General features: G+C 48.8%; 1 protein-coding gene across 4 annotated transcripts in view; it reads right to left on the reverse strand.

Annotated features, from left to right (window-relative positions):
• CAMTA1 (calmodulin binding transcription activator 1) overlaps positions 1–24543 on the reverse strand; it is a 134739-nt gene extending 110196 nt beyond the window's left edge. For all 4 annotated transcript variants that reach the window (XM_036745332.1, XM_036745333.1, XM_036745330.1 and 1 more), the window contains exons 1-2: positions 24102–24543; positions 6873–6999 (exon numbers count right to left, since the gene is read on the reverse strand). In XM_036745332.1, coding sequence (XP_036601227.1) covers positions 6873–6999; positions 24102–24539 — 565 coding nt within the window. In that variant the 5' untranslated portion in view covers positions 24540–24543. The remainder of the gene's footprint in view (positions 1–6872; positions 7000–24101) is intronic.
• Positions 24544–25479: the final 936 nt, after the last annotated feature.

A 25479-nucleotide genomic window follows, 5' to 3' on the forward strand; every position in this document is an offset into this window, starting at 1 on the left:
GCCATTCTATTCAATCTCCTTATTCTACAGAAAGGATACTGAGTACCAGGAAAGTGGGGTGACTTTTCCACCACCCTTTAGGTAGCAAGCGCCAGAGTCTGGATGCAAACCCAGGTCTAACTCCTTTTCTGTTGTTTCCCATGGCCTCACAGGGTTGTTGGGAAGATGAAATGAGAGAGAATTAGTAAGGCTAGTGAGCATCATAGAGATGCCACCACCACTACAGCTGCTGCTGCTGCCGTTATCATTATGATCATCATCATGGTCTGCAATTTCAGAACTCCTAGTGAGGAAACACTGGTTTTAGAGAGCTGCCCAGGGGCACAGAGCCGAGATAAGTCTGAGGGGAGACTCGAACCCACGTCTCCCTGACTCGGAGGCTGGCTCTGACCCTATCCCACATTGCCTTGCCCCCTGATCATCCCCTTCGTCATCAGCCCAGCCAAGCCTGGACTTGGGAACTCTTAAACTGGAATGAGGGACCCTCAGTTTGCTCACCTGTAAAATAATGGGGTGAAGCCTGTCTGTCAGTCACCTAGTATTTGTTAAGCACCTACTGTGTACCAGGCTTGGCGCTAAACCCTGGAGATACAAAGAAGGACCAAAGGCAGGGCTTGCCCTCAAGAAGCTTCCAGTCTAAACCACACCATCTCAAAGCCCCTTCCAGCTCCCCAGAGCATAGACATTTCTTCACCTTACATCTTCCTACTCATTGCTACCATGGCAGTTTGGTGCACTGAGTTTTGGGTGGAGCTGATACCTTACTCCTATCAGATGAAATAATATTTGTTAGTGCTCTGGTGCCTGGCACATAGTAGGTGTTTAATAAATTCTTGTTTCTTTTCCTCACCCCCCCCACTTGCTTTGTCCTGACTTGGTTTATGTAAGCTCTTTGAGGTCAACAATTATTCATTTTTCCTTTGCATCTTTGGCATCTAGTAGAGTGCCTTGCACATAATAGGCACATAATAAGTACGTATTGTTTGATTGATTTGGGAAAATTAATGGAGAAAGAGAGACAGGAGGAAAGAGACATAGAGACAGAGATAGGAAGAGACAGAGACAGAGAGACAGAGACAGAGAAACAGAGATAGGAAGAGAGAGAGGGACAGAGAAAGAGAGAGACAGAGACAGACAGAGACAGAGAGAGAGGGAGAGAGAGAGAGAGAGAGAGATAGAGAGAGAGAGAGAGAGAGAGAGAGAGAGACCTTCGCAGTCACTGGACAGGGCATTCAGAAAAAGACAGAGACAGAGATGGAGGGACAGAAAGATACAGAGAAACAGAGAAAAAAGAAGAGAGACAGAGACAGAGACTAAGATAGAAAGACAAACACACAGAGACAGAGAAACAGAGATAGGAAGAGAAAGACTCTGAGTCAGAAGGAGACGAGAGAGAGAGAGAGAGAGAGAGAGAAGAGAGACAGAGACCCTCACAGCAGTGGCTGGACTGGGCATGCACAAAAAGACAGAGAGACAGAGAGAAGGAGGTAGAGAGAGGGACACAGAGACAAAAAGAGAAGAGGAGAGGAGAGAGAGTCCAGCTGGAACCCTTTGGTGGGGGGTTCTTCCTCAGGACACTGTAAGGGGCAGCAATGGTTTAGCTAAACTTGGATTCAGGCAGCCTGACTTCTAGGATGCCAGCCCTCCTCCAACTTGCTATGTGACCTTAGATGAGTCCCTTTCCTTCTCTGTCTTCAGTTTCTTCCTCTGCCAAATGAGGGGGGCAGCTTAGATGTTAGCTAAGGTTCTCCCACCTCTAGCAACTGGAGTAATTTCATAATAGGTTTGGAACTGGAAGGAACCTATTCCTTATTTTACACAGAAGCAAACAGAGGCCTTGAATTCTGTAGAAATGTCGTGTCCTGTACTGAGTCTAGGTCAACATTCTGGGATCCAACTCATGTCCTTCTGAAAGGGTGACCTTATTTTCTGTAAGTTTCAGAAGGGAGAGAGCTTTAGTAGAGAGGGGCCCCCCACATGGGAGGCCCCAGCCTTTGTTGGGGCTACTTGGCCCCTCCAGCCTTGAGTGCTATTCCCTCATTCACGGATTCCCTCCTTTCCTCCCTTCCCCACCCCCCACAGCATCCTGGGCTGTCCAGCCCAAGCCCCTCATGTTACAGGCAAGGCTGTCCAGCAGACGATTATTAAGAACTGCTCTAAAGGTCCCTGTTTGTTACTGCCTGCTCTGATAGCTCCTTAAGCCACAGAGGTGACCTTGGGTCCTCAAAGGCTGTGCCAGTGGAACACAGGTGCTGGCAGGTCCGACAGAGCTGGAAAAACCCCAAGTACAGGCCCTGGGATGGCCCATGTCATGGACTCTCGTCCGGGGATCAGCCTGGCCTACGTTTGGAGAGGCTCAGCACCAGGTTGGCCACAAGAGAAGGATTTTTTTTTTGGCCACAGCAGCTCATGGAGACCATCTGTTCAGTTGCAGAGGGGTAATGATCTGTATCCATGAAGGAAGGGCCCACGTTGGGGTCCCTGGAGTATTGAGGTATAAAGCTGTAAGTGCTCGGCCTGGCATTCAAGGCCCTTCATAACATGGCACCCACTACTCTTCTGGCTTCACCTTTCCTCGCCCTCCTCCATGCGCTCTATACTCCAATTTCATTGGCTTTCTCTCTACCCCACCCCCACTCTCTCCTAATCTCACACCTTTGCTTATGCTGTTCCCTATTTCTGTAATAATAATAACCAGATTTACATAACTCTTTACAGTTGGCAAAGCTTGACCAGTTATGACATCTGATCCTCACAGTAGCCTTGTAGTGCAGGTGCTTTTATTATCCTCATTTCTCAGTGGAAGAACTGAGGCTGAGAGGGTAGTTGACCTGCCCAGGGCCAGCCACACATCCAGCTAGTGAGTGTCTGAGTCAGAATTTGAACTCAGGTCTCCCTGACGCCAAGTCCAGTGCCCATCAACTACACCATCTAGCTGCCTCTAGAATCTAGAATTCCTGCCCTTTCCCTCTTCACCTTCTGAATTAGAACCCACTATAAAAAACCTAACTATGCTCTGGATCTTACATAGTACTTTGTTTTGCACATCTCCTGGGTTCCAGGCCTGTCTCTGACCCATCCTGGCTGTGTGACCCTGTCTGGGCAAGTCATTCAAACTCTCAATGTTCTGTGCAGAGAGAGTGCCAACCTGCATTGGTGGGAGGAGTTTCCTTTCCTGGGAGTTCCCCATACCAATGAAATCACAGGATTCTATCCTTTTCTGGGCAAATGAGTGCATTGCAGTGGTTGGGCCAGCACTGATATGGGCATCCACCATTTTTTCCCCTGTGGGCTTGGTTTGAAAGGCAAGTTGGCTGTTGTGAAGGTGATACCTGAGGGGATGAATGGCTTGGCTCTCAAAAAGTAAGGGTGAATAAGAGTCTAAGTACCTGCCTACTTACCAGCTTGGCTTACAGTACCATGACTGTCATATGTAGGGAAATAAGATTCATTCCCTGCCCTCCAGGAGTTTACAGTCTAGTCTATCTTGACCAGTCTCTAGCTTGAAACCTCAGTATTGGACAGACCATAGTGTTGGCTTATTACTTGTTCTGTTCCCAAACCTGACATGCCGTTTCTCATCTCCACACCTTTGCATGGGCTGTCCCCCACCTAGAATGCCTTTCTTTCTCACCTCTGCCTCCTATAATTCTTAACTTTCTTTGAGGCTCAATTTAAGTGAAATCTTCCCCTGCAACCCCACCTTTGTTAGTACACTCCACCTTCTTAGATAACCTCATACTTACTCATCTCTATATTCTTTTTCTAGGTAGAATGTAAGCCCCTTGAAGGCAAGGTCAGTTTGTCTTTGTCTCCCCAGTGCTTAGCATAGAGCCTGGTGCCTAGTAAGTATCTGGCAGATTGTATTACGGTATCATGGAAGGAGAGTGGGCCTTGTGGCTTTCTCCCTGCTCCATCTGATGAGACATGGGAGGGCTTGGGACAGGGCAGAGAGCAGAATCTCAGTCTGGAAATGTTGATCTTGAGGGAGCTGTGTGTCCTAAGGAGGACAGGTAAAGACCAGGGAGCAGGGGGGTGCAGGAGACAGGCATGATCTGGGTTTTGAGTCAGACAAAGACCAGGTATAGACATGGCACCTGCCTCAGCAGTAGATAGGAAACGGACAGTTTAATAGCATGTTGTCCCCTCCTTTCCAGGGCCCAGGGCCCATGCAGATCCCATCCCTGCATTATTACAGGTTTGCCACAATAGCCAGGTGAGCATCTCAAGCCCAAGAATTTGTCGGGATGTCTGGAGGAGAAGAAAAGAGAATGAGGAGGGAGAGCCCTTGGCAGGCCTGAGCATGGTCTGGCCAGCATTTTATGCCTTCACTTATTGGTCTTCTCTCCTGTCTCCTCTTGTTTCTTGTTAGAGTAGGAGGATGGCCCCGGTCTAGGGGGCAGCCCTGTGTGTACCTCCTTCTGGGCCCTCAGGAATGGGGCAGAGAGGGTCTGGTACACAGTAAGTCTTTAATAAATGCTTGTTTTGATTGAATGATGGAGGGATGAAACAAAGACGTAGGGCTGCAAGGGACCTCGGAGGTCACTCAGAGGTTTAATGGTGTCAAAGTCAAATAAAAACAGGAGTGGGGAGGGCCACTAAACTGGACACAAGGATCCCTATGGGTGTATGTTGACTTAGAAAACCACAAATTAACATGATCTATGTTTTACTGTATTTTTATTTGTTTTGTTAAATATTTCCCAATCACATTTTAATCTGGTTCAGGCTGCACTTGAGAGTGCTGTAGGCTGCCTGTGGGCTGAGTGTTTGACACCTCTGATCTAGTGCCTTCACCTCACTCCAGAGGTTAGACCAAGGTCACATGGGTATGAAGTGGCAGAACTAAGATTCAGACCCAGGGCTTTTAATGGGGGATTAACTGAAGTTTGTTTCTACCTTACAGCCCTTTCAGAGCTCAGGAGCTCCAACAACTAGAGAGCAGGAACAGGCTAACACATCAAGGGAAAGAATACAAGTAGAGGTGGGGAAGGCATGTGGAAATTGAAGTCACCTGCCTCCAGAGCTAAGGTGGCCCAGGTGGAAAATGTTGATTTGGTGACTTCTGGAGCTGCCTGTTCACAGCCCTTCAGTCCACACATTCCTTATCTCCTTTTATTCCTAGCAAGGCAGCTCGGCCTTGAATTTATTCATCTGTCCATCCATCCATCCATCCATCCATCCATCCATCCATCCATCCATCCATCCATCCATCCAACAAATATTGATCACACATCTTCTATGTGCAGAGCATCACATAGCTAGCTATCCTGTTAGATGCTGGGGAAAGTTTAGATAATACATTGCCTACCCTCATGAGGTTTACAGTCTAGTATAAAGGTCAATAGGGCTCTCCTATCCCAACTTTCCCCCAATAATACTACCCTGTTCTTTGAAGATTTCTTCATTTATTTGAAAAGCTGATCTAACTTCATTCTTGTACCCACTTGGGGCAGGGGGTGGTATCAAGAGGACCCACACTTAGGATCAATTGGTTTGGTCTTTGAGGGTCCTATGGGTAGTGGTCCTGGGACTCTCTGGCACCAATTCTAGGTAGGACATCTTTCTGAGCCTAGCACAGTGAGTGCTTTATATTTAAGTACACAGTACAGGTACTTAAGTACATAGTACTAAGTAATGGTACTTAAGTACATATTAGGTACTTAAGTACACAGTACATGCTGACTTAAACTGAATTCTTGGAATTGGAGGCATCTCCATCTCCATCTTGGAGATCTCTCTACCTTAGAAATGTCAAAACTGGAGGCAATTGTAGGACATGAGCTATTAAAACTGGAAGGGACTTTTAAGAGGATCTAGTCCCACTCCCTGATTTTAGGGAAGAGGAAACTGAAGCCCAGAGAGGTCAAGTGACTTGCCCAAGGTCACACAGAGCCAGGATTCAAACTCTGTGACTCCAGCTTCGGGGCTCTTTCCTCTACATCAGTGTCTGAGGAGAAGGGCCCTTAGAGCTTAGAGTCATAGCTGAACCTGAGACATCACTCAGTCTAACTCTGCCCCCCGCCCGTATTACAGATGAGAAAACTGAGATTAAGCCCTGTATTTATTTTATTTCTCTCATCTGTTAGTTGGTTTATTGATGCCTTTTTAAAAATGTAACAGTAATTTCTTCACTATAAAAATAACAGCTAGAATTTATATGGCACTTTAAGTTTTGCAAAACAGTTTACAAATGTCTTATTTTATCCTTACAACAATCCTGGAGGTAGGTGCTATTATTCCACAGATGAGAACACTGAGGCACCAGGGGTTAAGTGACTTGCCCAGGGTCACATGGCTAGGAAGTGTCTGTAGCTGGATTTGAACTTGGTTCTACCTGACTCCAGGTCCAGTGATCTATTGAAAAAGCTGCCTCCCTCCCACTTCAAATCAATCCATCAATCATAGGCTTTATTAAACACCTATTATGTGTTAGGGACTGTGTTAGTGGTTGGGTATAAAAAAAATCTCCCAAAGTAAGCTTTCTGCTATGACAAAGAAAAACAGTTAAGAAAATCTTATGAACTCAGCAACCCGGTTTGACATCACGTGCAACATTTCCCATCCCTAGTATCCTACCTCTCCCACAAAAGAAGGGAGAGATGTTCCCTCATCCTCTCCGGGGCCAGGATTGGTCATTCTCATGGCACAGAGTTCTCAGGCCTTCTCATTTTATAGAGAAAGGAGCTGAGTCTAAAAGAGGGAAAATCACTTACCCAAGACTACACAGCTAGTTAGTGCTAAGATGAGTTCCCTGCTCTTGGTGTGACCTTCCCTTCCTCCCCAGCCCTCTGTCTCTTGACTCCTGATTCATTGATCCATCAGTTCTAAGCCCTGGCCTGGCAATGGTCTGAGAAAGCTGCCCTTCTTACCTGGACAATAGCATCGAAGCACCCCTGGCTGTATCAAGGACGCAGGCACTGAGATCTGGTCAAACAGGCAACTATAGTTATTGCTGGCTTCTTGCCATGGGCCTGTGATCAGGACTTTCACTCCTCCCTGCAAGAAAAGGAAGACAAAGGCAAATGAGGAAGGACAGAGAGAACTATAGAAGGTGATGGTCTGGTGGGAGCAAGAGTACAACTTGGAAGCACCGGACTAAGAGACCCTATAGAAAGGAGAAAAGAGCAGAAATTGAAAACTACCGAGAAGCATGGGAAGACTTATATGGACTGATGCAAAGGGAAGTAAGCAGAGCCAGGAAAATAATATACGTAATAGAAACAACGGCAAGAGCAAAATCTAAGCTGAAAGCTGTGTGATTATAATGGCCAAGCTTGGTCCCAAAGAAGAGATGTGAGAAGTCACTCCTTTCTACTCTTTGCTGAGGTGGGGAGCTATGGGGGTGGAACATTGTATATAATGTTAGAATTGGTTGATATGTTAGTTCCTTTTGTCAAACTGTCTATCTATCCTCTTTTAAATTTGTTTACTGTGTGTTTCCCTTTCCCTGCCCTGGCCTAGCTCCAGCTCAGCAGACTCTTGCACAGAATGACAGTGGGATCTCACTCCCTGGGAGTCCCGCTTTCTTCACTCCTCTACGGAGCTCCCAACTTTGGCTCTTACACAAACTTTAGGAGGGGCCTTGAGTATCCATTCTTTCCTGGATCAAAACAAAACAAAAACCAGATGCAAGGTTTCTCAGTCTTTCTGAGCCCATGACACACCTGAGAATTGGCTGGAATCCATGGGTTTCTGGATCATTCTCTCCCAACCTCCCTGCCGTGTGTCCATGCATCCTCCCATATCACAGAATGGCAGAGTTGGAAGAGGTCTCATTGGTCCCCTAGTTCAACCTGGACTTGAACAAGAACCCCCGCTATAACATATTCAATAAATGGTCATCCACCCTCTGCTCGAAGACCTTCAAGGAGGAAGAAGCCACCACTTCCCAAGGCAACCTGTTCTACTTTGAGACTTTTCTAATTAGGAGGCTGTAGTGTAGCAGAAAGAACACTGATCGTGGAGTCAGAGGATCTGTGTTCATATCCTGCCTGTGACACCACTGTGTGACCAGAGGCAGTCACTTAATGTCCCTGAGCCTGTTTCCTCAATTGTCAAATAAGGGGATTGAACTAGGTGACCTCTGGGGTCTCTTCCAGACCTAGGAAAGGATGAGTCTATGACCTGACTCTGACCTTTACATGTGTATGACCTTGAACGTCACTTAATATCCACGTTCCTCAGTTTTCTCCCCTATAACATGAGGGGAGTGGACCCGATGACCTCTGAGGCTCCTTCCAGATGCAGATCCATGAGCCTTCCATCAAGCCCAGATTTTTGCCCCCTTCCAACCTCCACTCATTGCTATTCTGGGGCCAAACAGAAAAAGAGTAATTCCTCTTTCAACATGGTGGACTTTCAAATTTGAAAACAGCTGAGAGCAGGGAACACCCAAGGACATTAACTATTAAGGCAAGGAAGCAGGAGGGAGCTCAGGAGGTGGGGAGGGGGGATGTGGTAGTTGTCTTCAAGGAGATGAAGCCTCACCATGGGAGGAGGGACTGACCTATTTGCTGTTCTTCTCACAGATGCTCCACTTCCCATCTCCATGGTTTTGAACTGGAGGTCATCCATGCCTGGAGTGCTTTTCTGATTCCTTGAATCTCTGGCTTTCTTTAAGACTCAGGTCAAATGTCACATCCTGCCAGAGGCCTTTTCTGGTTCCTGCACTTCTCTCCACCCTCCCCACCTCCATCTGCAAGGGTCTTCCCCTTCAAGGCTAATTCCAATCTACTCTGTATGTACCTTTTATTGTCGTGTCCCTGTTCGGTTGTTTCAGTCGTGTCGGACTCTTCATGACCCCGTTTGGGGTTTTCTTGGCAAAGATATTGGAGTGGTTTGTCATTTCCTTTTCTAGTTTATTTTACGGATGAGGAAACTGAGGCACACAGGGTGAAGCAACTTGCCCAAGGTCACATAGCCAGTGTCTGAGGCTGGATTTGAACTCAGATCTTCCTGACTCCAGGCCTAGCACTTTATCTGAAGCCACCTAGCCACCTCCTGTATGCCTTTTGTGCTCTCATGTATTTACAGGCTTGCTGCTTCATTAGAATGTAAGCTCCTTGAGGACATGGACTATTTTTGCTTTTTCTTTGTATCTCTAAATCTTAGAAGGGTGCTTAGCACGTGGTTGATTGGTTGGGCTTATTAGGATTCCAGAGAGCAGAAGTAAAAACGAGAATGCAACAAAAGCAGCGTATGACTCACTGAGAGGAAGAGATTTAGCTGACAGTGGGTATACTGGAGTCCTCAGTTAGTCACCCCTTCTCTGGGCCTCAGTTTCCTCAGCTGTAAAATGAGGGTCCCAGTCTAGATGGCCTATGAGAACCCTTCTGGTTCTAGACCATTGAGCACCGAAGCATGCAGGTGGAGTGGAGGATTCCTGCTCTGGGGCACAGTGTGGACCAGAGGGGATTTCACCCACTGTTGCTGTTCCAACCTGGGCTATCAGAATGGCGGAGGGATACCGCTGAGCCTTCAGAGAATGCGGCTGTGTGTGGGCAGACCCCATCACCTCCTGCTGGTAGACCCCATCACCTCCTGCTGGTGCAGGGTTTGTGGGGAGGTGGTAAAACCAGGGAGAAAGACTCAGCCCGGGGAGGGAGGAAGGTGGCAGGGGATGGGGGGGGGGGTGGCGATGTGTGGAAAGAGAGGACTCTGGGCAGGTTCTTGCCGAGTGAAATCAGTGTGATTCAGTGTGGAGAAAAGGAAGGTCTCAGGACGAGGGGGATGGGGCGCAAGAGTCTGGCCATGTCTCCTGCCAAATGGAGATGGGGATGTGGAGCTGACGGGTGTGAGGGGATGTGGGCTCCGGGCAGCTTTACACCCCGAAGCCCTGCCTTCCCCTCCTCCCTGCGCTCCCCCAATCCTTTGGGCATCTGCGTCTTTGCTGGCCGCCCACACACACAGACTGGGAACCTCTCCTGACGTCATCTCTCCCCCACACAGAGCGACCGGGAGAGGTTCCACGGAGGCTCAAAAACAGCTGCTTTCCCAGCAGTGCAGCATGGAACTCAGCCGCATGAGCCCTAGGAGAAGGCCCGAGATGACCCTTTCTAGGCCACACTCCCCTAGCCTGGGTTAGGACTCCTGCGCCAGGAGATGCCACCTCCTTCACCTCCCACCACAGAAGACTCTCATTTTGAGAGCTGGCTCCCTGTCCCTCAAGTGCCCACCAGCTAGTGCCGGGTCTATTTGTCCCTGGCAGGGGGAGGGGGGAGATAAAGTAAAGGGAGAATAGGGGAGGGGGGGAGATGTCCCCTCTGAAGGCTGGCATCAGGTCTGGCCACGCGTCTGCAGCAGCTCTGGGGGAGCTCTACCTCTGTCTCTGCTCTCCGTCTCTGGCTGCCCACTGGCCTCTACAAAGGGTCTTCGGAATAGAGCTCATTCTGGAGCTGATTGGGAGGCACCCAGGCCTTAGGGTCTCTAATCTGGAAGATGCTTGCTTTTAACAAGTCCCTTAGGGCTGTCTGGTGACAGTGAACAGGAAAGCTGCTTTGTTCACTGGATCCTAGGAAGGAACCTGGGGGCTATCTAGCGCAACCGGGCCAAGAAGGCTCAGCCATGTGCCCAAGGGCACCCAGGTGGTATTTCATAGAACAGGATTTGAACCCAGGTCCTCTGACTCCAAACCCAGGGCTCTTTCCACTGTCCCCTCCCCCCAAGCTGGGGATTGGTTCAGAAGTGAGGCATGGTAGGAGAACCAGCCCCGCCCCCGTAGTGAGAGCATCTAAGGTCAAACCCCACCTCCAACACTTACTTTGATGTATCTGGAGGCGACTTTGCGCAGCTCTGCCAGCGCAAGTCAAGACACCCCCCGTGATGTCATTGGTCCTCTTTGGAAGTGAAGCACAAACACCAAAACCCCAACTTACTGTCTATGTGACCACGGGCACGCCACTGCCCTTCCTTAGGTCTCAGTCTCCTTCTTTGTAAAAGGAGAGGGTGGGACTCGATGTCCCTTGAGGTTCTTCCTAGCTCTAGGCATGTGCTCCTAGGAGATCCAGGGGAGTCCTCGGGACATAGGCCACCTCGCAGCACCTCTGACCTCCACTATCCCTGGCAAAGCTTTCCCTGGTCATATGGAGTATGATGGGAGGCGACTGAGAAGCTCATGGTCTTTCCCTCCTCCTTGTCCTTCAATTCTCACTGGTGGCATCACCTTAGGAGTATTTCAGAATCAGAATTTATGAATTGCCTCCAGGCTAATTCCTCATTGGGAAGGACTACTTGACCAATCAATTTCTCTCGTAAGACACCGAAAGCCTGGCATGAGGGGATGCATCTTAGAACTGGAGAGTTGAAACAGGACTTGGAGGTTGTCTTTCATATCTCTCCACCAAAGAAGGGATTCTTCTCCACAGTATCTCTGGGCATGTGGCTCCTGCTCAAACATTGTCTAGAACGACCTTCTCAAGGCACTGTTAGACAGCTCTGATTGCTAGACAGTTTTTGCTTGTGTTGAGCCAAAATCTTCCTCCTTGTAATATGTTCCTGTTGTTTCTAGCTCTGCTCTACACAGACAGATTTATCCTGCTCCTCGGCCTAGGTTGTCTTCCCCTATTGGAAGGTGAACTCCTTGAGGGCAGGGATTGTCTTGCTTGCTTGTGTTTGTATCCCTCCGGCTTAGCACAGAGCAGCCAGACAGTAAGCACTCAACCTATAATCAAATCAGCCTCCATAAAGCAGTTTTGCAAACTTTAAAGCTTATGTAAATGGTAGCTCTTCTCATTCACTCATCCATTCAAACAAAATAAATCTAATCCATCCCGCACATTGGGCAGCTAGGTGGTTTGGCATATCCAGTGCCAGGTCTGGAGTCACAAACATTAATAATCCTGAGTTCAAATCTGGCCTCAGACACTTACTAACTGTGTGACCCTGGGCAAGTCACTTAACTTTGTTTGCCTCAGTTTCCTCATCTGTACAATGAGCTGGAGAAGGAAAACCACTCCAGTATGTTTGCCAAGAAAACCCCTGATGGGGTCATGAAGAGTCAAACACAAGTGAAAAACGACTGAATAACAATAAATCCTGCAGATAGCGTCTTTTCAGATACCAGAAGATAACGATCATGTCCTCTGAAAGTCGGAAGATCTGGCTTTGCTATCTGTGTGAACCTGAACAAGTCACCTACAAAACCACAGATTCTCAGAGTTGGAGGGATTTCAGTGGCCAGCCCATACAAGGCATTGCCCAGAGAAATCCCCACTCTGGTATCCTAATAGCCTTTGCCTGAAGAACTCCACTGAGGGAGAGCCCACTACTTACTGACAAAGCCTGTTCCACCCTGGAATGACTCTAGTGGTTAAGAAGTTTTTCTGTCATCAAGCTTTCTAAGTTCCACCCAGTGCTCCTGGTGCTGTCCTCTGGGGCCATATAACCATTCCAATCTCTTTTCTACACCATAGCACTTCCAATATTTGAAGCCAGCCATTGTGCCCCTCCTAAGCCTTCTTTTCTCCAGGCTAAACATCCCTGGTTTCCTCACTCAGACTGAATGAATGTGAAGAAGCCCTCCACCATTGAGAGGCACCCTTGCATGGTGGTAGTAGGGTTTTGGACCCGGACACAGGGCAGGTCTCCTTTCTGGGTCTGTAACATGGGGTTGATAATAGCAACTACTTCACAGGACTGTGAGATAGCAAGTAAATGAGATAATACATGTAAAGCATTGTACAAACCTTCAATTGCTTTATAAGAATAATGATTATTGTTATCATTATTATATTAGCCTAGTGCTCTAGCCTGTAGAGATCCTTTTGCATCTTGACTTCTCTATCTGGCATGTCCTTCCCAGCTCTATGTCTTCTGCAAATTTGGTGAGCATGCAATTTATACCTTTATCCAAATCACTGATAAAGATCTCACAGCACAGGACAGAACACGGATCCCTGAGGCACTCCCCTAGAGACTTTCTGAGTTGATAAAAAAGGAACATTTAATAGCTGCTCTCTGGATCTGATGACTTAGCTATTTCCAGATCCTCCCAATGTACTACTGTCAAGCTTTTATCTCCCATCTTTTTTTCCACAGAAAAGAGAGATTGTGTTAGATGCTTTATTAGAACCCAAGTCCACTAAAGCTACAGTATTTACCTCCATCTATCATTCAAGCAGCACTATGAAAAAAGGAAATGACCTATTCTTGAAGAAGTCTTGCTGCCTCTTTTTAATCACTGCTTCCTTTTCTACAAGTTTACAAACCATCCCTTGGATATTGTGCTCTAGAATTCTGCCCAGGATAAAAGTAAAACTCAGTGACCTAGACTTGCCACGCTCCATTTTCATCCCATTTGAAAATCAACATGTATGTTCTTCTCAGCTCTTTCTTTCTCCACTAGTTTGAAAGCTCACTGGTGGTAGTTCAGCAATTCTAACCTCTGCTTCTTTCCATGCTCTAGGAAGGATAGTATTCACTTGTGCCTGATGACTAAAACTTCTCCAGGGGAGCTAGACGTCCTCACGCTGTTTCCCCATTTATCTTAATCACTCTGGGCCTCAGTTTCCTCACTTGTAAAACAAGAGCCAGGGGGAGTTGTACCAGAGAGATGATCTCCAAAGTCTCTTTCAGCTCTAAATCGTGAACTGCTATGATCTTTTCTCCAGGCTAAGAATCTTTACTTCCTTCTACCCATTTTCAGATGATATGGTTCCCCCTTCCTTCAGGATCCCCTGGTCTCCTTCATCTAGAAGGCAACTAGGTGGCACAGTGTATACAGAGAACTGGGCCCGGAGCCAAGAAGACCTGAGTTCAGATTCAGCCTCAGACACTTGGTAGCTGTATCACCCTGGGTAAGTCACTTCACCTTTGCTTCAGTTTCCTCATTTGTAAAATGGGGGTAGTAAGAGCACCCAGTTCCCATGATAGTTATGAGGATTAAATGAGGCAAAATTTGTAAAGCACTTAGCACTGCACCTGGCCTGGTACACAGTAGGGATTTAATAAATGCTCGTTCTATCCCACACCCTCTTATTTGTAAAGCACTTAGCACTGCACCTGGCCTGGTACACAGTAGGGATTTAATAAATGCTCGTTCTATCCCACACCCTCTTATTTGTAAAGCACTTAGCACTGCACCTGGCCTGGTACACAGTAGGGATTTAATAAATGCTCGTTCTATCCCACACCCTCTTATTTGTAAAGCACTTAGCACTGCACCTGGCCTGGTACACAGTAGGGATTTAATAAATGCTCGTTCTATCCCACACCCTCTTATTTGTAAAGCACTTAGCACTGCACCTGGCCTGGTACACAGTAGGGATTTAATAAATGCTCGTTCTATCCCACACCCTCTTATTTGTAAAGCACTTAGCACTGCACCTGGCCTGGTACACAGTAGGGATTTAATAAATGCTCATTCTATCCCACACCCTCTTATTTGTAAAGCACTTAGCACTGCACCTGGCCTGGTACACAGTAGGGATTTAATAAATGCTCGTTCTATCCCACACCCTCTTATTTGTAAAGCACTTAGCACTGCACCTGGCCTGGTACACAGTAGGGATTTAATAAATGCTCGTTCTATCCCACACCCTCTTATTTGTAAAGCACTTAGCACTGCACCTGGCCTGGTACACAGTAGGGATTTAATAAATGCTCGTTCTATCCCACACCCTCTTATTTGTAAAGCACTTAGCACTGCACCTGGCCTGGTACACAGTAGGGATTTAATAAATGCTCATTCTATCCCACACCCTCTTATTTGTAAAGCACTTAGCACTGCACCTGGCCTGGTACACAGTAGGGATTTAATAAATGCTCGTTCTATCCCACACCCTCTTATTTGTAAAGCACTTAGCACTGCACCTGGCCTGGTACACAGTAGGGATTTAATAAATGCTCGTTCTATCCCACACCCTCTTATTTGTCAATGGCTCAGAAATGCACGTCCTTCTCCAGGTGCGGTTTGACTAACCACAGCCGAGGACGGCAGGATTGCCGCTTCCTTCATTCGGCACATTAGACTTTCCTTAATTCAGCTCACATGAGATAGAGTTCAGGGAAATTTCAATGGAAGGACCTTTGTTGTGGTAAGGAAGGAGCAGAGCATGGCAGTGATGGACAGGGGCCCTGGATAAGCGGTCTCTGGCATGTGGCCCTCGGCAGGAGGGCTAGGTTGTGGGCTCTGGTGTCTGGATCCCTCCATTAACCCAACTCTAAGCCACACGGCCCTGGCTCAGATACCCACGGCACCAAGGGCCATACAGAAACGGGTGGAGGGTGCCACCTAGTGTCCTGGTTAGAGAAGGCAACCTGAAGGATGGCAGACAATAGGGCGACACCCCAAGGTATGGCTCAGCAGCCTAGGGGAGCCCGCCCCCTTGGTATAAGGCAGAACCGGCCTTGGGGAACTAGGCTGGGTTACATTCCAGCTCTGTCATCTCCTACCCAGTACCTAGGAGGAGTGTGGAGAGGCTTCTCTCATTGCTTTGTGCTCTCCTGAGTTTTCCCAGAGGATGCCTTTGGCTTCTCTTGGGCTGCTGCTCTCCAGGGACTCTAGTCCCAATGAACGCCTAGCCCTGTATTATAGGTGCAGTAGGTGGCTGCCTACAGAGTGTGGTTTTAGAGTGCTCCAAAACAGGCCTCTGATCCAAGAGAGGAAGCACGGCACATTGGAAAGACCACTGGATTTAGAATTAGAAGACCAGAGACCAGATCTTGGTTCTGCTAATTGTTATCTGTGTGACCTTGGGCAAAAATGTTCTCATTTTCAAAATGAAAGGGCTGGACTACAGAATTTCTACAATCTCTTCCAGGTCAAAATCCTATGATTCAAAACGTTTGCTAGGCTATCTGTCATTCCTTGAAGGCAACATCTGCTAAAGTCACTTCACTCCTGTAAGCCCATTAGCTAGCACCTTGAGAGGGAAAGAGAACAGGCATGGGGGTGGGGATGAAGGACAGAGGCACTGATAGAGAAGGCAGGAGATGCCAAGGATACCCCTTACAGACTTAGCTGCTTTGTTATAGTGTGTCTAGCTCTACCCAAGGAAGGAAGGAATTCCAGGTCTAGCTCTCTCTTCTCTCCTTCTCCCCCCCCCTATCTCTCTCCCTCTCTTTGTCTCTCTCTTCTCTCTCTCTCTCTCTCTCTCTGTCTCTCTCTCTCCCTTCCTCTCTTCTGTCTGTCTCTTTTTCCCCCTCTCTTTCATTTCATTGGTGTGTTAAGGAATCCAATTAGGGAAACTCCCTCTGTTAAAGCAGATCAGTGCCTGCTTTGCAACTTTTAGTCTTAGAGAATGGTGGGGGTGGAGGGGTGGGGGGGGAGGAGGTCCTGAAAGGTGAAGTAATGTTCTCCAAGCCGATTTGTGCCAGAGGTGGGTCTTCTCTGTGTGATATCAGCTCTAATGTCACCAGAGTCCCTGCTGAGGGATTGCTCAGAGGGCCCGGGATGCTTGGATCAGCTTGGTTTCCCTATGTCTGAGCTTTGGTTTCTTCATTTCTATAATGAGTGGACTGGTCTAGATGATTTCCAGTTCCCCTTCTGGTTTTAAATACTGTGATCTCATAAATGGCTCTTTCCATAGCTCTTCACCTAGAGCTCATTCTGACCAACAAGACCCTGGAGGGCACTCACTGGGGAGGGTGCTGGGCTCCAGGCTGGGGAGGCTGGGCCTCCTCCCAGGACCCCTCTGAAGGATACTACAATGTGCAGAAACGAAAGAGGAGGAGATGTGCCAATTCAGGATTTTTTTATCTCCACCTTGACCTCGTACTAGGGCTGGCAGCATTGTAGTCAAAGGAGCATTGAACTGAGAGTCAGAAGCCTTCCATCCATGGTTTGGAATGAAGGCTTGAGCTAGAACTGTCCAAGACTCTGTGAGTTTGGTATGGCCATTCTCTCAGGTCCCACGTGGAAGCAAGCTTCTCCACTCTGTGACAAATGTTATGAGTATGCCTTGCTGAGGTCAGTTGGAAAAAAGCCATCATGTTAATATCCTAGATCTGGGAGGTCACTTAGAATACCCCATCCCCTTTACAGTTGGTATTCCCATTCATCCTTCAGGGGCTGAGACCCTGAGGCCCCCTTTCATAGAAATTGAGTCTGATCTCTAGAAGGACATTTATGTTTTCCCCACCTATTAGAACAGCTCTGTGCTCCTGGCAGTTCAGTTCATCTTTCTAAGTACTTACTTCTTCAACTGTAAAATGAGGGATTAGAGTTAATGATCTCTGAGGGCCCTTCCAGTTTGAAATGTATCTGCATTAGTGAGTCTATAACTGCTCCCCATTTCAGGGCCTGAGGAGCAGCTGGGAGAGCCATTACATGGTGTGCTCTATGCAGGTAGCAGCCCACAGACAAGAATAATAACGATGGCTATGGAGTTCTAAGGTCTACGAAGTTCTTTCTCCATGAGAAACCCAAGTACGTCATTATCCTCATTTTATAGAGGAGCAAAATAAGACCCAGAGATATTCACAACTCTTGATCTACAAGGGACCTTAGAGACCATCTGGTTCAACCCCTTCATTTTACAGAGGAGGAAACTGAGGCCCAAGTAGGTGAAGTGCTTTACTCAAGGTCTCACAGGTAGAAGTGGCAGAGGTGAGATTTGAACCCAGCTCTTCTGTGCCATTTCTCTTTCCTCTGTACCACACTGTCTTCCGTATTGAAGGATGCCACACCCATGATAAGTATCTGTTATCCTACTCTATCTATCCCAGTTCTCCTGGCCCTAGAGCCAGGGCTCTCTCCATTTTTCCAAGATTCGCTCTTGTTCCTGTTGGGTGACAGCTGCTCGAAGCCCTGAGGTACATCAGAGCAATGGTTACAGAGGCTGCCTCTTCTCTAAAGGCCAGAACGCTGACCTCGGAGTCAGGAAGACCTGCCTGGGATCCTAACTAGCTGTGTGGCCCCGGGGAAGCTGCCTGTCTTTTCTGGGGCTCAGGTTTCTGGTGTTTAAAATGAGTGAGTTGAACTTTGTTGTTGTCACCGTTGAGTCCTGTTGACTCTTTGCAATCCTGGCAGAGACACTGGAGTGGTTTGCCATTTCCTTCTCCAGCCCATTTTACAGATGAGGAAACTGAGGCAAATCGGGCCAAGTGACTTGCCCAGGGTCTGGTAAGTGTCTGAGGCCGGGTTTGAACCCAGGAAGAGGAGTGGTCTTGGCGTCAGGCCGGCACTCTGGGCACTCTGGTGCCACCTAGCTGCCCTGTGACTTGAACCAGATGGCTTCTAAGGTCCTTCCATCCTTCTATGATCCTAAGAAAGGGGCAAAGACATTGAGAGTAGAGACAGGGATGGAGGTGGGGAGGTGGTGAGCACAAGGGCACAGGGTGGGCCGGGGAGTGCTGATGTCTCACCTCATGAAGCCCCGTGCCATTTTCACCAAGAACGAAAACGACCACTGCCTAGCACCTGCTGTCCCAAAGCCAGGACTGAAGTGCATCAGCCCGAGGGGATTATGAAGGGCAATTCCAGAGAGAAGACTGGCTCCTTTCCCATGGAGACATCCCCTCCCCCCAGCAGCAGGATGGCTCAGGCTCTGCCCATCCAGGTGAATGTTTCCATGGCAACAGTGGCTCAGCTGGAGGATGTGCATTGGTGGTGAGCCCACAGCCTCTCTTTGCAGTCTGCTCTGCGGGAGATTCTCCCATGTTCCATTGGGATAAGAAAAGACAGGAAAGATGGAAGGGTGGGGCAGGGGATGCTTCCATCCGAAATGTTAGTTCTTGGATATTTAAATGTTCCGCGTGCTCATGTTAGTCTGGGCCTGGTCGTCTTATAGATGAGGAGACTGGGGCCAGGAGAGGTGATGTGACTTGCCTACAGCCACGCGAGTAGCTGGAGATGACACTGATGGCAGCTGAGAGGAAGGCCCGGGTTTCATGAGTCCCTCTTCTGAGTTCTTTCCATTTTGGAAAAAGCAGTGAATCAACCAATAGCCCAGTGAAAACAGAGACAAAAGAAAGAAGGATAAGGAAGGGGGAGGTAAGGGAGCCGGGGGAATGAAGGTGGCTGTGAGGGGGCTTTTCAGGGGAAGTAGTCAGGAGGGACAGGACTTTGAAATGCCAGACCACACCACACTGCTGGACAGAGTCACCCTAACTGGGCAGGCACATACAGGCACTGGTCAGAGGGCACCTACCTCAGGGAGATGGTGAGGGGATAGACGGGGAGGAAAGGCTCGGCCTTGCCCACGTCTGACCTTATCCCTGGGCATCCATTCCAGCAGGAAGCAGATTTGGGGATCCCCAATCTGGGAGAAGGGGTTATGGCTGACTCAATGGCAGAAGTGATCACTCCCACTTCTGGGAGCCTGGGCAGCACAGCCTGAACCTCAGTAGAACAGGGCGACAGAAACTCCCATGTCTGGGAGAGAGATCAAAGGGAGAGGCTTCCTTGGGACCAGGTCTAGTGCTGGGGCCCAGGACTGGGAGTTCTGGGCTGACTTTTGCTCTGGGGGAAGCAGCAAAGCCTTGTAGGAAGAAGGCAGCAGCCCTCTGATGTAACCATTAGAGTTAGCGATCCCCAAGTCTCTGGAGCTGGATCATAGGATTTAAAGCTGGAAGGAACCTCAGATCATTCTGTCGAACTCACTCCTTTTACCTGAGGCCCCAGTATCCCATAGACAGATACCAGATACATTTTACTAGATGCTCCACTGCAGTCAGAATACATGTGCTTTGACTCTTACATGCTTCTGCCTCTCCTGGGATTTCTTATCATCTGCCTCAGCTTCTCCTAGAAATGATGTGTAACCCAAGCTTATTTTTTTAAGATAAAGTGATATTTAAGAGGATTTCATGTTTCTCTTTCCTTCTCTCTGCCCTTCTCTTTGTCCCCTATTTCTCCTTAAGATAACTGGAAACCTCCGAAGGTCCTGATATCCCAGGGTTGGGTTTACCATCCAAGCCAGATTTTGAATGGCAATTTCTCATTTTCCTCATTCTTATACTGCCCTCTTGTGGCAAGCTGTAGATCTGACTTTTTCTGAGACAACCCAGTATTCCTTAGGCAGGGATCAGTAAAGATGGCACTCGTGGGTACCTGGGACTGAGAAGGGAGGAGATGGTGGAAAGGTAAGGCTGAGAGGTGAGGGGACGTGAAGGGAATCTATTTTTGTTGCCCCTTTGTCTAGGTCCTGAAGGCAGTAGCAGTACACCCTCAGCTGACTCCCTCTGCAGATATCCAGAGTCAGGGGTCAGCTTCTGAGAGAGATACTAGGCCCTTTAACCTAAGTAATGGCCTAAAGACACCTCTTGGTGGAGCAGTAGCTAGCATGGAGCAGATGCTGCTCTGGGCCAAGGAGACCTCCACTTTCTCTCTTCCCACTCTCTTCTTAACCTCTTATAATCCAGTTTCTGAATTTGCCATTCCACCTAACTGCTCCCTCCAAAGTTACTAGTCATCTAGCTGCCAGATCCACCAGCTTTTCTCAATCCTGACCTCTCTGCAGCCTTCGACACTGTTGAGCACTGTCCCCAGCCTGATTCTCTCTTCTTCCTAGGTTTTTTGGACACAGTTCTCTCCTGGTTCTCCTGTTTATATGACCACTCACTGTTGGATCCTCCTCCAGACCACGCTCTCTAACCACAGGCACCCTCAGGGCCCTCTGTCCTGGGCCCTCTTGTCTTCTCCCTCTCCACTACTTCACTTGACAATCTCATCAGCTCCCGTGGATTTGATGACAGTTTCTGTGCTGATGGTTCTCAAATCTACCTTTCCTGCCCAACCTCTTGGCTGCCCTCCAGTCTCTCATTTCCAACTGCCTTTCAAACATCTCAAACTGGATGTCTAGCAGACATCTACTTAAAATGTACAAAACAGAACTCATTATTTTCCCCCTTAATCCCCACCCCCAGCCCCGGGCAGACTTCCCTGTTACTGTAGAGGGCAATACTGTCCTCCCACCCCTCCTTCCCAGGGCTGGAAACCAATCTAGGAGTCATCCTGGATTCCTCACTATTTCTCATCCTCACCCCCACCCATAACTAAGCTATGGCCAAGGCCCACCAATCTCACCTTTGCTGCATCTCTTCTGCCCCATTCTGTCCTTGGACCCTGCCTCCACCCTGTGGCAGACCCTCATCGCCTCACACCTAGACTATTACAGCAGCCTCTGGTGCCTCTGCCTGTCCCAAGTCTCTCCCTACTCCAATCCATTCAAACCAGTCCTCTATTGATCCTCCTAAAGGGCAGGTCTGACTCTGTCAGCCCTTACTCAGTAAACTCCCGTGGCTTCCTCCTGTTGCCTCCAGGATCAAATACAAAATGCCCTTCATACCCCAGCCCCCTCCTACCTTTCCAGTCTTCTTACACTTTACTCCCCAATATGTGTGCTTTGATCTGGTGACACTGGCCCCCTACCTGTTCCAGAAACAAGACATTCCATTTCTCCTTCGGGCATTGTCTCTGGCGGTCCCATGTGTCTGGAACGCTCCCCCTCCTCATCTTTGCTTACTGGCCTCCCTGGCTTCCTGTTAAGTCTTTTCTTCTTTTACTGGAAGACTTCCCCAATCCCTCTTAATTCTAATGCCTTCCCTCTGTTCATTATTTCCTTTCCCCCTGTATAGAGCTTGCCTTGTATATATTTATTAGCATGTTGTCTTTAGACATTAGATTGTAATCTAATTACATTAGAGTAGAAGCTCCAAGGCAGGGCTATTTTTTGCTTCTACTTATATTCCCAGGACTTAGCACAGTGCCTGGCACATAGTAGGCACTTTATAAATGTTTATTTATTGAGAGGTTATTGACAGTAGTTATTACAGCAGGTGTTCTATATTGGATTGGCACTTGCATTTGTGCTAGGCTTATAATTCAGTAGATAAAGAACACCTTGTGAGGAAGCCTCCATTGAGGCAGACCAGCCCCTGCTTTGCAACATATAGTCTTACAGTCTGGGGGCATTCAGAGGTTAAGCATCCTGTGTAGGGTCGTTTTGCCAGTGTGTGTCAGGTGGGGCCTATATCTGGGATTCCTTGACTCTAAGGCTGGTTATTTATCCACTGTGACACGCTGCCTTATTAGCATGAATGATGTACTAAAATAAGAATATACTGCCCCACTTCCGCGAGCAGCTGCATGCCAGATGAGTGCCTTCCTGGCCTGGCCTTACCTTGTTCCTGCCCTAGATGGGGCCTTATGGGGTACACCATGGTCTCTCTCTCCACACAGGACCTTCTGTTCTCATTCCCCAGAGTGCCAGATGAACCACAGCTCTGCCTCCTAACATCCCGCACCCTCGGCCTCATTCCTTACCCTCTCTCCGTCTTTCCCAAGTTGTTGGATACTCTTCCCCAGGCCTGTCATACACTCCGTATCACAGGTTAGTGACTTTGTGATTTGCTCTCACAGTAATTAAAGACTGAACATTCCTTGGTGACCTCTTGCTTGTACAGCTCTGGCTTGCCTGCCTGCTCTCCTGCAGCTCCTGGCTAGGACTCGAGTCAGATGCTTGACATGATCCTGACCTGGAATGGTGAGACCAATCCCAAGCTGCTCATGGCAGGGAAATGGCCCTAGAGTGGGGGTGGGGGGGGGACATTGGAGGACACTGAGCCCAACCTCCTCATTCTACAGAGGGAACAGAAGCTCATAAAGGGGACACGGGCTTCCCAAGGGTCTTACAGTGTGGTTACAACACAGGTCTCAGAGTCGGGAAGACCTGGGCTCAAATCCTGCCTTAGAAACACACATGCTGTATCAGTTTGGGCAGGCCACTTCCTTTCTGCCCAAGGTTGGACAGGTAGTAAGGGCCAGGGGTGAGAATTGAACCCAGGCCATGAGAGAGATCTAGAGTTGGAAGGGGCCTCAGGGAGGTCAAAGGACTCCTTGCAAGGTCATAGACAGTCAATGTCAAGGTCAAAGGCAGGATTTGAACCCTGGTCCTCTGAGCCCAGAGTCAATGCTATTTATTTCCACTGTGCCAAGCTGCCTCCCTTTCATCAGCATGAGGAAGCTCCCAGTTTGGGGATTCACTTCCTCAGTGCTGATTAAAACCAGTGTTTAATCAAAGTACCTGATGGCTTATTAGCTAAGTTCTATGGGGTTGCCTGAGGCACAGGACTTGAATTACTTTGCCCATGGTCACACACCTAATAAGGGTCTGAGGGAGGATTTGAACCCAGATCTTTCTGATTCCAAGCCCAGCACTCTCTCCATTATTCCAGGCTCTTTTCTTCCAAGGCCAAAAGTCTGGTCTTGAGGAAAAAGAATTGATTTGGATTTCGGGAAACTGAGGTTCTGTCACTAAGTGTCAGTGTGACTTTGGGCAAGTCATTTTCCCTCCTTGGGCCCACTCCTTGTGCATAGGAGGCGATTAATTAATTCTTTTTGGCTAACGCTACTTCGATAAATGTTAAACTGAATTGATTTGGCCTGAATTAGGATGACCTGAGTTCAGATAACCTGAGGTGGCCGGGTGGATAAGAGCAGCCAGAACTGAAGGCAAGAAGATCTGAGTTCAGACAGAGTCTCAGTCACTTATGCGAGGTCTGACCCTGGACAAGTCACCTAACTGCTGTCTGCCTCAGTTTCCCCATCTGTAAAATTAGGATAATGGCAGAACCTCCCTCCCAGGGTTGTTTATGAGGAGAAAAGGAGATGTTTGTGAAATCCTCTGCCAACCTTAAAGTGTGATGTGAATGCTAACTCTTATTAAATCCTGCCTTAGACATTTGTTAGTGGTGTGACTCTGGGCAAGCCTGTCTACCTCAGGCTCCTCACCTGTGAAACAGAGATGACAGTAGCACCTACCTCCGGGCGGTGTTGTGAGGAAGGAATGAGATAAGTATAGAGAACACTTTGCGAACCTCCGAGCACTGTATAGGCGCTATTATTGGCAGTAGTTAGGTTAGCCCTGCTCGGTATCTCATCAAACCAAACCCTTCTGACCTTTGATTCTGATGAGGATGTATGTGCAGGTATTAGCCAATCAGGATCGCGAAGGCGGGGCGGTCTGCAGTACCATTTGAGAAGCACCGCTTGGGAGAGACAGAAGCACTTTTGGATCTATACCTTCCTCAGATATAGATCTTCATAATCAAGAGAAGGCAATTAATTACATGCAAATGATCTTGATGCCCTCGTATGTGTGCAATGAGAGATGGCCCCGCTGGTGGCGCTGGTTGGGAAGGAAGCGCCAGCAGCTTACCTCTGGGTAAGACCACTCTGGGGAGTAGTCGGTCACCATGAAGACTCGCCCACTCTGCTGCAGCAATCCCAGGGTGCTTTGGGCCGCGGTGGCCGCAGAGACCACCTCGGCCACATGCATGTAGGCCATGGTGCCGGCCCCGCCTTCGGCGCTGCTCAGCTGCATGCTGCCCTGCTGGGGGCTGCAGCAGGGGATGCACATTTCGGCTTGGCTGAAGGAGGCCCGGTTGCCATCTTCTGCCTGTGAGAGCCCTGCGCCGTCCCCTGACACGAGCTGGTGTCCGTAAATAGTATTGCTCCCACCTTCCACTGAGATGAAGTCGTTGATCAGGTCGGAGAACTGGTTGCTGAAGGAGATGTCAAAGTGGTCCAGGCTCAGTTCCATGTTGGAAGAGTTATGGAGGCTGTGGTGGGCCACGGGATAGAGCCCCTGGACCATGTTCCCTTGGAGGATGGGGATGCTGCCCCCGTTCCGGATGCCCCCGTTGGCCTCAGACTGCATGTAGTGTTCGGAGCTGCAGCTCTGCAGCTCCCCAGACTTGATTAGGTTCTCGCCCCCTTCGGTGGGCTGAGAGGTCTCCATGGGAACTTCTGCCTCTGCGGCGATGGTCTGGAAATTGGCCTGGAACTGCATGAGCTGGAGGGAGGACGTGGACTCTATCCGGGTCTCTACGGAACCGTTGCAATTGGAGGGGGTCGGAGGGGCCTCTGTCTTCACGGTAGCCATCCCTAACGGCACAAAAGAACTACTCGAATCGTTGAGATTAGTGTGGGTGCTCTGTTCTAGGGGGATAGGTTTGCTGGCATCCTGCAGAAAGAAGCTAGGGGAAGGGGTCTGGTGGACATGGGGGCTGTGGACAGTCTGGCTGAAACTAGAAGCATAGTCCTTGTTGGAGTCTATAGCACTGAAGTCCATTTGCTCCAGGGTGGTACTTGGACTGAGCCCCCCACCGGATGGGAGCAGGCTGGAGCCAGCTGACAGGGTGAGGGAGTTAGATGTGCTAGAGGAGGAATACGCTTCTTTGGACATCTGCTGCTCAAAGGATGTGTCCTCGGTCTTGATTTCCTTCGTGAGGGCCGCGCTGAAGCTGAAGCTGACCCGCTCAGCTGTGGGCGACTGCCTCATATTGGTGCCGATCGTCTCTGCTTTCAGTCCCCCACCCCCGTAGGTCTGTCCCTGTTTGGGGTTGTTGAGGAAACAGTCCGGGTCAAAGTTCATGGTGGTTTCTGGGATCTTCCGGCCCCCATCGAGGGTGGTGGAAAGCACCAGCTCTTCAGACACATTAGTGGGCAACATTGACAAACCCTCCGCACTCCCTGTGGCGGGGAAGGCGAACTTGTGGCCGTCGGAGCTCACTGCCAGGACGAGGCCCTGGGCG

Source organism: Trichosurus vulpecula, chromosome 2, assembly GCF_011100635.1.
Source record: "Trichosurus vulpecula isolate mTriVul1 chromosome 2, mTriVul1.pri, whole genome shotgun sequence".
Classification (NCBI taxonomy): Eukaryota; Metazoa; Chordata; class Mammalia; order Diprotodontia; family Phalangeridae; genus Trichosurus; species Trichosurus vulpecula.